This window comes from Aulostomus chinensis, chromosome 19 (genome assembly GCF_037954235.1).
Source record: "Aulostomus chinensis isolate RoL2024-O1b breed Wild chromosome 19, RoL_Achi_v1.0, whole genome shotgun sequence".
In the NCBI taxonomy this organism is placed as follows: domain Eukaryota; kingdom Metazoa; phylum Chordata; class Actinopteri; order Syngnathiformes; family Aulostomidae; genus Aulostomus; species Aulostomus chinensis.
The window spans coordinates 10,591,504-10,606,083 of record NC_141338.1 but is presented as its reverse complement, the minus strand read 5'-3'; the positions used below and the strand labels follow the sequence as shown (position 1 = coordinate 10,606,083).

Sequence of the window (14,580 nt, the reverse complement as noted above, 5' to 3'; positions counted from 1 at the left end):
TGCAGTGCAGCTGGTGAACTGTATTGGGTTCTAGTTTACAGAGGCCTGGAATTAGAGAAACAAGCCTGTCATCTTACTAAGCCTGCTCATTTTTTCCAAGTGGAGATCTCATTTTTCCAACAACTTTTTCTTGAAAGAAGGTTCTTCTATACAAAACCTTCTACTGTGCTCGCAGGAAAACTGATGGGTAGGTTGTCGGACTCGGGATATTCGCGGTAACGGTCGGTACTTGAGGCCAGCGCATTCAGTCTGGTTAAATAAACAATGTCAATCACACTGGATAGTACAGGAGGTTACGCCAGTGTCTGGTTTAACCCCCTCGGGTCTTAGTTACCAGTGACGGGAAAAGCACTCATTGATCATTATGTCTGTAACAGATTTATTTAAGTGCTATTGAAAAATGAACTAAAGTCAAAACTCTATTTAAGTGTGTTTGTTTTGGCTTTACGGTACCGCAACTCTTTATAATTCGACATCGTTACATCATCAGCATAAGTGAGCATCCGGAATCCCTAAAATGTCTGCAGAAAATTACGCAGAATAAAAGACAGAAGCAGATGCTTCACTGGAAATGTGTTATTATTTCTGTCCCCTTTAATATCGTTGTGGCGAGCTGCAACGTCACAATTCAGTTTCAACAAAAGTGATTTAAAAGTTAGCGTTAGTTGGAAGTCATGCCCATTTCCAGCCTCCAATAGGAATTCCGATGCAGAAACAGACATTCGATTATCACCTTGTTCATCCTCATCTTACAGAACATGAATTTACGCAGGATTTTTTTTTCAAAATCATTTTAGATATCTGAGGCTCCAGCACGCCGAATCAAGTGGCCAAGACCCCAAAGAGTTCGTTTGGCATCCTTGCATTTAGCAGCCTGTCACGCTTTTCTCTGTCTCCATTATGCATGGAGTTCATTTTTGAGACAATATGCTGTAAAACTTTTTTTGCTGTGTTGTTACCATGTCCTTCAGTCCTTTCTGCCAAATGGCACAGTGAAAAAAAAGCTCACAGACAAAATGAAAGTTAATGTTCCTCCACAGATTTAAAACCAAATATTTCAGCAGGAATAATAAACAGAGTTCCATAAAAATAATCTTCTTGAGTACACATCACATCAACGTACAGTCCTGAAAGCTCTCTATGCATGAAAAATCAAAAAATAAAGACAAACAGCACTTTATCCAGACCAACAATACAAATAAACACCAATTAATATGCCATAAAAACAAAAAATTGAGGAATGATTTGGTTCACACGTCAAAATTCCAGGGGAAATGAAAAAAAAACAAAAAAACAAAACGATTTCTTCCACGAAAATGACAATAATCTTTAAATCAATCAAATAGCAGCAACATACTAAGTATGATGATTCAAACCATCAGATACTGAAAGTGTATTCACTTTAAATGAATGAATTATTTGACATTTGACTTTATCAAATACATAATAATGCATATAGGCATAAATATGATAAAATACAATCACAGAGACCAAAACCCGTCCAAAAGCTGTTCCAGTCCAGAGGGGCCCACATGCTCTACTACTGTCTGTACCAGTATTTTCTGTGCCATGCCTGAACAGATTGGGAGCCTATGGAGGTTAAACAGCAAACAAAAGTTGTGTTTACTGTAGAAATTCCAAGCAAGAACTCTCATCTGTACACAAAATAGATATTTGACCTGGTTTACAGGGGGATGGGGTTTGAGGGGGGGGCTCAGCATTTGCTTTCTCTTTGACAACAATCATCACAACATCCATTATTCACCTTCTGCCAACTGTTTAGCAAACTCCTGGAAATGGGAGTGGTGTGTGTATGTGTGTGTGTGTGTGTGTGTGGGGGGGGGGGGATTCAAGACTCGCATTCATGTACCGCACTGCTGATGTTTCTTAATGGATTAGAGGAAGCACACGTTCAGCCATTCTCAATCACTTTTTTGTCTGAACATCATGTAGGACAAGCATGGACTGACAATTTAAGACTCATTAATAATTCTGACATTTCCAGCGGTTGAACTTTCAGAGCTACGCCGAGCGCTCACTGTCAAACAACCTCATCTCGGTGGCATTAATTAACCGAAGAACGCACACAAATCAAAGTGCCATTTATTCTCTGCTAGGAATCTCTTTATTTATATACTTTTCTTTTTTTGGGGGAGGGGGGGCAGATTTTTAAAAACCTCCAGTTCCAAGATACAGAAGAAGAAGAAGAAGACAAAGAAGAAGAAGAAGAAGAAGAAGAAGACAAAGAAGAAGAAGAAGAAGAAGAAGAAGAAGAAGAATACAGTTTCAGGCAACAAACTGTAGCAGCTTCCACGGTGTGCTTTACATGTTAAGTCATAAAGTAACTTCTCACCGTGGGGCTTCTGTCTGGGCCCCATTTAAATGAGACCCATTGAGCTTGACCCAGTTAAATACAGTCTGCCAGTACTTAGGTCACTGGGGGCTGATCTTAGAGATATGGCACACACACACACACACACATACACACACACAGGCTCACAAACACACACACAGGCTCACAAACACACGCTTGTACAAACATTGGAAAGTGCTGACACCCAACAGCAATATTCAAGTTGCAAACTATTACCAAAGCCGCAGTAACAAAGCCCAAAATGAAGAGGAGGGTGTTGGGGGCCTGGCGTGTAGACTCCTCTGAAACTTTAGCTCTTTAGAGACAAAAAAACCAAACAAAACAAAACGTTTTTTCCAAATTGCTGATGATAAATTCCACAGTGTTTGCTGGGACTTGTACAGGGTAATTACACACACACACACACACACACACGTTAAAAAAAAAGCCCATTCATCACATGCCTCCAACAGCTATTTTTATTAAGAAGAATCCCTGACTTTAAGGACACGTTTAGAGTCTTCCCTGCTCAGAACAACATGGAGGAAGCAGATTAATCACTGCGTACCAATAGTGAAGCTTTAATTTAGCACCCCATTTAACTCAGTAAAAACAACAACTTTACAGGCATTCTGACACACATTTAAATCTGCCCCAGCCCCCCCCCCCCCCCCAACAACTGCCACCACCACCCCTGTTAATAGTCTGCTCTGTTTAAAAGTCTGCTTGGCAGCTCTGTAGATAACAGATGGGAGAAAAATGAGGGGAATTATGAGAAAGATTGATTTCCTGGGGATGAATGGGTCTGGTATTCGCACAGATTTATCTGAAACAGACTTTCTCGGACTCTGTTATTATTGAATAAACACACACATACACACCGTCTCCATATGCAGACAAACAAGACCATGTGCACACAAAGACGCGTATGCACAACGCCGCAGCTAGGACAGGAAGTTCAGAAAACAGAATCACATTGTATTAGTTGGAGATGAAATATTGCATTGAGGTTAAATTAAGTAAGGTTTTTTTCAAGGAATATTACTGCTAGATCCGCACTAAAGGTCAGTGTGATCATTCCACAGAAAATCAATGAAATCTAGGTTGGAGTTCACTATCTAATTAAAAGAACCAGCCGGACTTTGTTCTAATGTGTTAATGGAAATTAGAAAGCTACATGTCAAGCTCCGAATAATTATTCAAGGACTTTTAACTGCTGTTCTGATTCTTGAACACAAATACATCAATTATTTCCTACATACAAGTTAGAGTCTTTCATTTACTTCGCTGAGGGGCAGTTACAGGTTACGCATGCTACTGCTGGAGCTAAACCTGAATATTTCTGAGTTAAAAATATATCGTTGAGAATTTCAGAAATTGTATGTGTGTGTGCGTGTGTGTGTGTGATGTCAGCCCCACTAGCTCATAAACAGACAAGCTCATAAACAGTCGGTCAAAACTTGCAGGAACCTTTCAAAATAAGATGATTTAAGGCTGAAAAAAAAATTGAACACTTCTATATTTCGAATATTGCAATAATTATCATTCTACGGCCCAGACCTGATGCTGAAAATCTCACATTGTTCATTAAAACAATACGTGTGTCAGATTCAGTTTTTTTAAGTTTAGGTTACTTAACATGTACCAAATTTATTTTATGAATCCATGTTATTTCAAACTGTATTCATTCTTTACTCATTTCACAGCTTAAAAAGTGAACAAAAGAATTAACGGGGTCCAAAAACGTCTCCTGCCCTCTGGCTAATGTCTTCTAAAACTTAACCTCTCTTAAAGAACAAGAGCAAACATTGTCCTTTTAGGCACCCTATAAGCTCATCTTTAAGGATCCATAATGTAAACCAGAGGCTATAACTTCTCTTGTGGCATCTCAAAGCAGACGCAGGAATGAAGGGAAAAAAAGAGGGAGACATGGGGGGGGGGGGGGGTAATGTCCCTCATTGGAACCTCATAAAAAAAAAAAAACAAGGAGGAACAAACATTTATCTGTGGCTGGGCTTTCATCGGATGCTTTAAGAACACACAGAAATAACAGAGACCAAGATGCTGATAAAGTGGAGACAGGAAATGGGGAGCATGGGTCTCCTGCCTCTCATGTTTCAGTTGGGGGGGGGGGGGGTTGGAGAACAGTGGTCCCATGCACCTCCACCCTCTCCTCCCTCCTTATTCCCCTTTCTTGCTGTTCTGCTGACATACATAGACCACAACCCCACCCCGGCCAGATATTAGTATGGCGTCTGGAAACCACCATCCTTCATCACAATGCAGGGCTGTGACACGTTCACCAACAAAATATGAGGAGAACAGTCTCCATCTGCAGGTATATAAATGTGTATATGGATGTTTCCACTTGAGGGTTTAACATAATACACACACACCCGGCTTGGCAAATTACTTATTGCAGATGAACACAGCTCCCTATTCTTCAGGGAAGGGGGGTGGGGGCTTTTATACATTTGCTTCAGTCCCATTTCCACTAGTGAGGCTCGTCTCTGAGCACAAGACAGGGCAAAGCCAGGATTAAGGGTTTAGCTTTGTCAATCACAGTCAGAACACAGCAGCTGTATTTCCATTCTGCCCAGAACGTAGGATTTCCATAGAGACGTGAAAATTCAGGTGATTGCCGACGCCTCCACAGTGCGTGCGTGACTCAGGTGTTATGAGTCACTGTTGATATCATCTCAATCATTTTCCACCTCAGTAGCGCCTCCGTGAGCCTTTCTCCTCAGACCGGAACATATATACATATTTATACACTACCTTTAATATCAAAATAAGAAGCAACATGAGAATATGTTATTTAAAAGTTGGAGGATTAGCAGTAGCTCACCTGAGGGTAAGAACACATGCTACACTTCTGGCCCTAAAACACAAGTTTCTCTCGTCATGTTGTATTTGGTAACTATGCAGATGGCCAGGGGTTGGTCCACGCAGCGAGTCCAAGCTACGGGGAACAAAGTTAAAAGACGCCGAGCAAACGGCAGTATTCCTGCTGACCTGGCCTTTCACTGCTCAGCAGCACTTTGAGCTTTTTATAGTGTCTGTGTGTATACACAAGAGTAGCAGCATCCCGGCAGCATCTCAAATCCTCCATAACTCTGCCTATTTTGCAGCCTAATCCTCTTTGCTAGGTAGAATAGCATATATGGCAGCAGTACAAGATATCCTTTTTTTAACTCTTCTCTGATGGTTATATCAGCTACAATAGAGCCGCACGAAAGTCAGCTTGAAATGTCGTCTGAATACATGCAGGCTCATGTCTATGCAATACTGCAAATATTGGGGGTGGGGGGGTTGGGGTAGCCGAGGATGAACCCAATAAATGTTGGTGCAGATCTGTGGCAAAAATCTCCATTTTTTTACATTGAGTTTGGCTGAGGTCGCTGTGGTGGTGATATACATTTAATTGAATTCTACAATGAGACTTTTTAAAACTACAAGTTCCTTGCAGCCACTTTTCATTATTTTAAATGTTTTACTTCCTCTACCCCTGTGAGGTAGTTACCTTCGTTTGTAATGACACATGTCCTTGACTGAGTTCCTGTTAGGAACACAAAAATGCAGGACATTAGAAGCTGAGCACCAGCAGGAGAGGCCATGATGCCAAATTAAAGGGCAAGAGTGGAGTGTGTACTTATCCTCACTCATGATGTGCTCCGTCAGCCCTGCTGCTTATAATGGCATGAGAAGGGCCACTTAACTGGTAATCACCCTCCACCAACCCCACCACCCCCACCCCCCTTTGGCTGTGTCCTCCTCTCTATATCCTCCCCCCCCCCCCCCCCCCCAATCCTGGATTTCTGAGTATCGCCTCTGATCTCTAATCATGAATGAATTGTAGATCAAGAGCAGGGACAGTGGTCTGCACACGCGCACACACACACACACACACACACACACACACACACACACACCCCTTGGCTGGGGTCCTGTAATCACAGGGCTCTTGGTTACTAAGAGGCCAACAAGCCTTTGAATGAGAAATGAAATGTACCTCTAATGCATCAGCCATCTCAACTTTGAAGAGCCATTTTTCTGCCAGAGGGGATATCACACGTAGGAAATCAGGTCACCACCATCACCACCACCATCACCATCATCATCATAATCGTCATCATCTTAACAGTCATTATCTCCCAGCTAGTCCAAAAAAAGAAAAAAAGGACTTTTTATATAATATTATTATTTTCAAAAAAGGAAAACTTGCCACAAAATGTCAAAGTAATTATTTGGGTTCTTTCTCTCCACAAAAGAGCCTGGAGCACACATGCTCGCTGGTGCTGGTGCTGGTGCTCGTGCTGGTGCTGGTGCTGGTGCTGGTGGTGTAGGGACACAGGTCGGCCACTCCGTCACAGGCCTGTCTGTCAATTGCTGCTACTTGTGCCCAGCTCTGCTAATGGACTGCTAATAGAAGTGAATGTAGCACTGAGAAGCTCCCCTGTAGTTGAAAGTGTCACACTGGGTGATTAATGACACTCTCTACTTTCCCTCTCTTTCTCCCACTCCTGTCCGTCCATGTCCTACCTCCACATCTTACTTTCACCCCTCTCGCTACCTTACAGCTTCATCTCCTGTCCGCTAATTTTTTTTTTTTTTGGTTGTTGCTTTTTTTGCGTCCTAGCGATGGCCCTCAGGAAAGGACGAATATACAGGAATACTTATTTTAGTCTTCTTTCACAACAGCAGCAACATGAGAGACCTCATTTAGAAAAGCAACATTTGCTAGGTTACACACTAAAAAGGCATCTTTCCACGACATAATAAACACTGACGTCTTTTTTTGGAGGGGTGAACCGCTTATATAGGATGGCAACTAAATACATAGGAATCAGGAGCTACAATCAGGGCTGTTGACGTCACCAAGAGGAGTTTAGAGCTTGTTGCTGCACACAAATTAAACTGGTGGGTTTTCAGGGCCTGATTAGATGGAATGTCTTTAAATTTGAGTGATTTTAGGTAAACAAAACAAAAGTATAATATAAGGATTTAGTTGGGGGTTTTGTTGGGGTTTTTTTTCACCAGACTTACATGACTGCGGTAGAGGGAGCACTTAAAAAAACAATACAACATTAAGACCATCATAGGGAAATAAAAGTTCCATTAAATCTGAATTATTACCTCAGCCGAGGAGGTCGTGATCTCTGTGACTGCTGACAGGATTACACAAGAACTATGAGGCCAATTTTCTTATTGGAGGTGGTATAGAATGGACCAAGGATGAGGTTGAACCCATTCCATTTTCAGATTAGTCATAGTGCTATCTAATGGCAATAGGAAACAAAATGTTTTTTTGTTTTTTTTAATTCTTTAATGGACTGCTCCTAGTGGGTCAACCAGATCATCTCATATGTGATCAGAAACACCTCAAAAACTGTGGCGACTGTGAATATTTTAAAAAATGTTTGATGAGAGTCCAAACGTGAAAATAACTACAAAACTAAATTCAAGTCATAGTGCCATCTAGTGCTCACAGGAAGTAACAGGTATCATTTCATTTCAGTCAAACCCCGTCATCTTTAAGAGGTGAACACCGATATAGAGTAAGTGTGTGTTCTCTAGCAGCACCTAGTGGATGCAGGAAGGTACTCACGCCACTGTGGATGCATTAATCTGCCTCCAAATATCATGCGGGGGTGCAAGGGCCTGCTCATCCCTGTTTGCAGCTTTAATTTAGAGCATTAAAATGTCAGACTTCTAGTTAAATATATTCTGTGATAGACAGACAGAGAGCTAGATATAGATGTATGTCATAGAATATCCCCAGGTAGGGATAGGGTAGGCAGGGTCACAACTGAGATTTGATAGATCCTCCTCATATACATATATGTGTATGTACACACATATGCACACACACACACACACACACACACACACACACACACATATTTTCTTTTCTTGCTTGCATATGGCATTAAGTGCAGGGAAGCAAACTCAGCAGCAACTTTACGCAGTAATTATCACACACACTCTTTCTGGAGCTCAGCTAGAAACTGGCATACACCTCGGACCCTGAGCAGCGTTGTCAAACCATTCTGACACAGTGTTTGCATTGCCCTATTTCCTCAGTGTGTGAGAGAGAGAGAGAGAGAGAGAGAGAGAGAGAGAGATACTGAATTTTAATCTCCTTCAATTATATTATAACACTTTTCTTAAGGTTTGTCAGAATGAAAGCTACAACCAGTTGGCTGGTAAAGCTGCTATCATAGGAGGAAATTTACATGTGCTGCTCCTGGTGCACAGTGTGCTCATTGTGCATACAGGCCATGATTACAGAATGCCCACTATGGTCGTAATGTTGACACCCCAAACCCCCCACCCACCAAGGAGCCAGTTGTCAGGCCACGGGGAAGTCTGTAAGAATAATAACGATAGAAGGAGGAAAAGAAAACATTCACGTGTACTGGCATTCTTAGAGCAGTTCAGTCGCAAAGAGTGTTGTTGTGCAGAATAGCTGAAGGTGCAGTGAGTCACGATATTTTAGAAAGTATATACATAAAAGATCCTTTAACTATTCCATCCATAAACAACCCTCAGAGGACACATCATCAAAGAGAGAGAGAAGAACAGCACTGTGGAAAAACTGAACTAATCTCAGAAAGGCCAAGCACCCGGGGCATGCCCACCGTCACCTAACAGTGTGTGAGCATTGACGTGAAAAAGGATATCAGCTGAGAAAGGAGAATAAAATAAGAGAAGAAAAAAGTAACATGATACACATCACTAGAAAGAGTTTTCTCAAAGATGTAACACACACACACACACACAATTTCAAACGCTGGTTTCATTTTGATCTCATATAAACGTGTGTAAGTGTTCAAAAGATAAAATAAATGTGTATGTGAGGGAGGGAGGGAGGGAGGGAGGGAGGGAGGCCGACCGTTCTTAGACCACACCCATTTTTCAAAACTTCATGTTAGAGCTCAACTCCAAAATGTATCCACCGCAGGCAGATATTTAAAAGCTAATTTAGCTAATTTAGCTAAGTGCTAACGAAGAAAAAAAAAACATCCAATAGTAGTTGCTGTTCCAGTTCTCCAGGGCCACATTTTGCCTTGATGACACACACTCTCTCTCTCAAACACACATACACGCACATGCACAAAGTTGAAAACAATATCAGCCACATACGATCACAGCTTGTAATAAATCCTCATATCCTCTATATCCCATTAGAACTACAAATGGTTTTTGCATTTACTGCTCCCCCCAAAGGAAAAATACTTCAACTTACTTTTCACAGAACATTCCTTTTCTTTCGTTCTTCCTTGTAAGTATTCCACGTATTGCCACATCAAATGGACATCCTCCATTAACTTTTACAACATATACTGTACAACAATGTGCTGAAGTGACCAGAAGTACATCTGCGCCTGCACCTTTCCAATCAGGCTGCTGTCACTCGGCTATACCTCTCCGGCAGTTTCCAGCCTCTATCTGTCTCAACCTGTCTCCTTTGTCAAGGGTTCAGCAGGTTAATGAGCAACAACCCCCCCCCCCCCCCCCCCACCGGATAGAAGAGATGAGAGAGGAGAGTCACCGAGTGAAAATACAGTACAAAAGCCAGATTAAATGTAACAAAAATACAAATTAGAATGTGTGGTGGTGTTCAGGTGGTCCATGCGGAGCGTAGTCGTGTTTTGAGCTCATTTGCAGGAAAAACTTTAAAGATGTCACAAGAAGTGAAGTTGGATTTGTTTCCAATAAACGGTTGAGTAAAGGCGGCACAGTGGTGCAGTGGTTAGCACTGGCAAGGTTCTGGGTTCGAGCCCCGGCTCGTGCTCAGGATCTTTCTGTGTGGAGTCTGCATGTTCTCCCTGTTCCTGTGTGGGTTCTCTCTGGTACTCCAGCTTCCTCCCACAGTCCCAAAGACATCAAGAGAGGACGAGGCTGATTGATACTCTAAATTGACTGTAGGTGTTACTGTGAGTGTGAATGGATTTTCTGTCTCTATGTGTTGGCCCTTAGATGGACTGGTGACCTGTCCAGGGTGAACCCTGCCTCTGGCCCGTAGCCGCTGGGATAGGCTCCAGCCTCCCGCGACCCTTAACAGGATAAGCGGAAGAAAATGGATAGATGGTTTATTGAATTATACCAGGCTATGCAGTGTAAATTTTGACCAGAAGATGGCGGTATAAGCAACATGACACTTTAACAAATAGACGAAGAAGAAGTTGCCTAGGGTATTTACAACCAAAAAAAAAACAGGGACATGCTGAGGATTTAATTCCACATGGGAAGTTTTACATCTCTAATGTTAAACTTTGGGCTGCACGGTGGTGCAGTGGTCAGCACTGTGGCCTCACAGCAAGAAGGTTCTGGGTTCGAGCCCCGGCTCCAGCACAGGATCTTTCTGTGTGGAGTCTCCATGTTCTCCCTGTGCCTGTGTGGGTTCTCTCTGGTATTCCGGCTTCCTCCCACAGTCCAAAGACATGCAATTTGGGGATTAGGCTGATTGGATTCTCTAAATTGACCGTAGGTATGAATGGCTGTTCGTCTCTGTATGTTGGCCCTGCGATGGACTGGCGACCTGTCCAGGGTGAACCCCGCCTCTCGCCCGAAGATGCTGGGATAGGCTCCAGCCCCCCCACCACCCTTACCAGTAAGGAATAAGCGGAAGACGACGATGGATGTTAAACTTTTTCCTCTTTTTTTTGGAAAAGAAAAAAAGACACCTCAAGCAAGCATTAAAAATTAGCCAAACTGAAGGACTTTTATTTTGTATTTTGCTGTTTCTATGCTGTTTCTAATGCGTTAATGTATGGAAACACGAAACAGTGACTCTTCAGTAATTTGGAGATGAGTAGAGCTCATCAGTGCTCCCAAAATAACGAAGCCCATTAATTAGGCTAAAACATTGTTCTCCTGCTGTATTGACTTCTTAATGGACAGAGAAGGACCTCGTTCGTATTCCCATTCAGTCAATGACACGGGGCTCTCTGGGGCTCTGGGATGGGTATTATGTCATCTTGCCCTGCCCTTCAGAAACCGGACCGGTGCAGTTTCTTCCTCTCCCTCTTCTCCCCCCTCCCCTCATTAACTATGTAGGAGTGAGATGAAGGTCTGGAGCAGCTAGATAAGGCTGCTTGCAGACCCTCGTCCCCTGTCTAGGATGTGTGCTTGGACCTCTAATTTTGTTGCTTTTGCATGAGCAGCAAGGTGTTGTTCGGCCATAGTTCATCCCAGCGAGAGAGAGAGAGAGGGAGGGAGAGAGAGAGAGAGAGGGAGGGAGGAAGAGAGAGAGAGAGAGAGAGAGAGAGAGAGAGAGAGAGAGAGAGAAGACCACCCTACCCTCATTCCAGGGGCACTTGACATCTAACACAAACTGAGCAGTCACCCCCACACAGCATTCCGCCCAGTTCCCTTTGTTTGACAGTCACTCCGACGCAGGCGGTAGAAAGGTGCTCAGGTGTTGTGGCTTTACTTCACGACTGACGTTACAGTTTAAGGACAACGGAAGGCAAAAAAAAACCCGGCTAAAATAACATACTGAAATACAGCTCGAGCTCGTCAATGTTTGCGTGTGAGGTGTTACATTTATAATTACCTCACACACTTTACTACTCCATAAAAAAAAAGATTATTCACTCCTCATAAATACCTTTCCTCTGAGCAGCAGTCAAGACTATAATGGCTTTACTGGACTTGATTCTGTCATTACAGAGCGTGTTTATGTCCAAAGTATTTTCTTGCTGTTGTTGTTTTTTTGGATTCAACTTTTTATTCGCACATTCAAAACAACACTTTTTTTTTGTGTGTGAATGCACCGATGGCACACTCAGCCTCTCAAACAGAAGATGTTGTCAGTGTGAAAATTGGAAATCCGGGAGCAAAGATCTGACTTTGTGTTCTATTTGTGTTAACGAGGTGATGTTTCTGAAACAAAAAAATCTTTTTAAATCACTAACAATTCTTGAAGTTTAAAATGGCAGCCTGGATTTTACATGGATGGTTTTTAGGAGTGGAACCTTCATCATTTGGAGATGTGATGCTCAGTTGTGGCTCACAAAGCCACATCCAATTCCTTGAATGAAACAGTGGTGACTTATCTCTCATTTTCCTTTACCTCCTATTTTGTGTGGTCACCTGAACAACGCTGAAATCTTCGCATGACCACATCACATCGTGAAAAAAATCATAAACGTAAAAATGTCACAATTTTCTGTACACATACTTCCAGCTTCTTTTTATCTTTTTTTTTTTTTAAATATCTCAAAGATGAATTTCGTTTTTTTGTTTTTTTTTAAACAGCCTGCAGGAGTTTGCAGAACTTTTACTCGAAGTAAATCCACGGATCAATAAAACACTTTAAAGTTTTACCTTGAGCCACTCCAACATCCGCCAGGAGGAACAGCACCAGCCAGGACATCAACAGCATCTCAGGCGGGGATCTCGGCACTCTTCCTCCCTCTCTGTCCGTCTGTGCGCCGTAGTACCCCATGAGGAGCCAAAACTCCGCTCTGAGGCAAGTCCGAGTCAGTGAGAAATTGCGCTCAAACACACAATTGTCGCTGCTTGTGCGCTGCGGTCCAAACAGGCAGGAATAGACCCTCAAAACCCCGCGCGTAAGAGACGTGTTAGCGGAGAATATATCCAGCCCTGATGAGAACCGTGATAGTTTATGGAGCAAGAGGCGGGTGCGCCCTCCGCCAGAGAGGATGTTGCATTAAAATCTGTGTCCGTTTGTTTTCCACTTGAAAGGTTCACCTGGTTTGGATGTGGATCGATGTCCTGATGCCAGATTCATGCTCCGATTAGTCCTCGCGCCTCCAAAGTCCTCTGGTGAGTCCCTGTCTGTCGCTCCTTCCACGCGTCCAGGCGAGTGTGTGAGCCTCGCATGCGTATGTGCGGGTGTGTGTTAGTGTTTAGTGTGTGTGTGTGTGTGTGTGCGCCTCGCCTCGCCTCGCGCTTCCTCTGACGGGACTGAACCGGGGGAAGGAGCAGTCTCTGCGGGCTACCTTGCTCCTTCAACCAATCCAAGCGCTCCCGCAAGTGGCGGCGCTGCATCGCAACCTGGTCTCAGAGGCGTACCTAGACTGGGGGGGAGGGGGGGGGGGGGGTCGTTAGACAATGCACAAAATACTATTAGTTCAGAATACAGCAATAGTGTACAAAAATGACATTTTAATTCCAGTAACATTATCAACAAAAAGAATAGAATCACAAGAGGGAAAACTGCTTTTTGGACAACAGGGCTGCTGCCATCTTGGTGTGATGTCCCATTTGGACTCCTCAAATGTCATTCCTGTACTTTCGCTTGTATTATGAAGGGTTGCTGGTTCGAGCCTCACTTCCCCCGGTGACCATGTCTAAGTCTCCTTGAGTAAGATACTGAACCCCTACTTGCTCCTGATGGCCCTGCCATGGACTGGTGACCCTTCCAGGGTGAACCCGCCTCTCAACCAATGCCCCCCCCCCCCCCCCCCAAACAGATAAGTGCTAAATAAAAAGGATGGATGGGTGTTTGAGTTATCATGGAGATTTAGATCTTTATTATGTTTGTTCTTTGATTTCTGTTTAATTTTGTACCTCCCTGTTTGGTCTCGGTTTACTTCCTGTCCCTGCCTGTTTCTTTTGCTGAGTGATTCACCTGTAACTGGTTAGTTAATATTCCATAATCGACCACTGCTTCGTTCCTAGTGCCTCTCACCCAGTCAGCTCCTTCTCTGCCTGTTTCTTTACTTTTATTCTCATACAGACAGAGGTTTCAGTGCCAGTTTGTTTCTAAATTTGTTTTAATGGAAATTATTATTATTATTTGTGTTTTGTGGCCGGGTTTCACTGCAGTGTTTTGTATAAATGTACACTACATTAAATGAAACATATCTTGAAAAAGGTTAATTAAACAGTAAAATGACTGCCAGGATTAAATCTGATCCTGTCTTACTGTTAAAAGTCCTTTCAGATGTTAGAAAGTTATTTAAAAAATATGATTCCAGGAGTACAAATAAATATCGGCGCTTGTGTCAATAAAATCCTTGTACTGTATGTTAACAGTCTGTGCTGTAACCTTCCTGAATGTGACTCAGTGTGTTCACACATCTGCTTGTTTTTTTTAATGAAAACATCGGACTACCTCGAACAACACGATCTTGGCAGCTCTGGTAAATTTTCCTCATTAATCACCACGTAAAAGCACACTCGTTAGATTTTCCGTCTGATATCAGTTGATAAAGCTAGACTCGGTGCGGTGGAGCTGCTTTTCTGCATCT

General features: G+C 42.9%; 1 protein-coding gene across 3 annotated transcripts in view; it reads right to left on the bottom strand.

Moving 5' to 3' along the window:
- The window catches only part of unc5cb (unc-5 netrin receptor Cb), a 122,683-nt gene extending 109,328 nt beyond the window's left edge, over window positions 1-13,355 (bottom strand). For all 3 annotated transcript variants that reach the window (XM_086187288.1, XM_086187290.1, XM_086187293.1), the window contains exon 1: window positions 12,689-13,355. In XM_086187288.1, coding sequence (XP_086043414.1) covers window positions 12,689-12,809 — 121 coding nt within the window. In that variant the 5' untranslated portion in view covers window positions 12,810-13,355. The remainder of the gene's footprint in view (window positions 1-12,688) is intronic.
- Window positions 13,356-14,580: the final 1,225 nt, after the last annotated feature.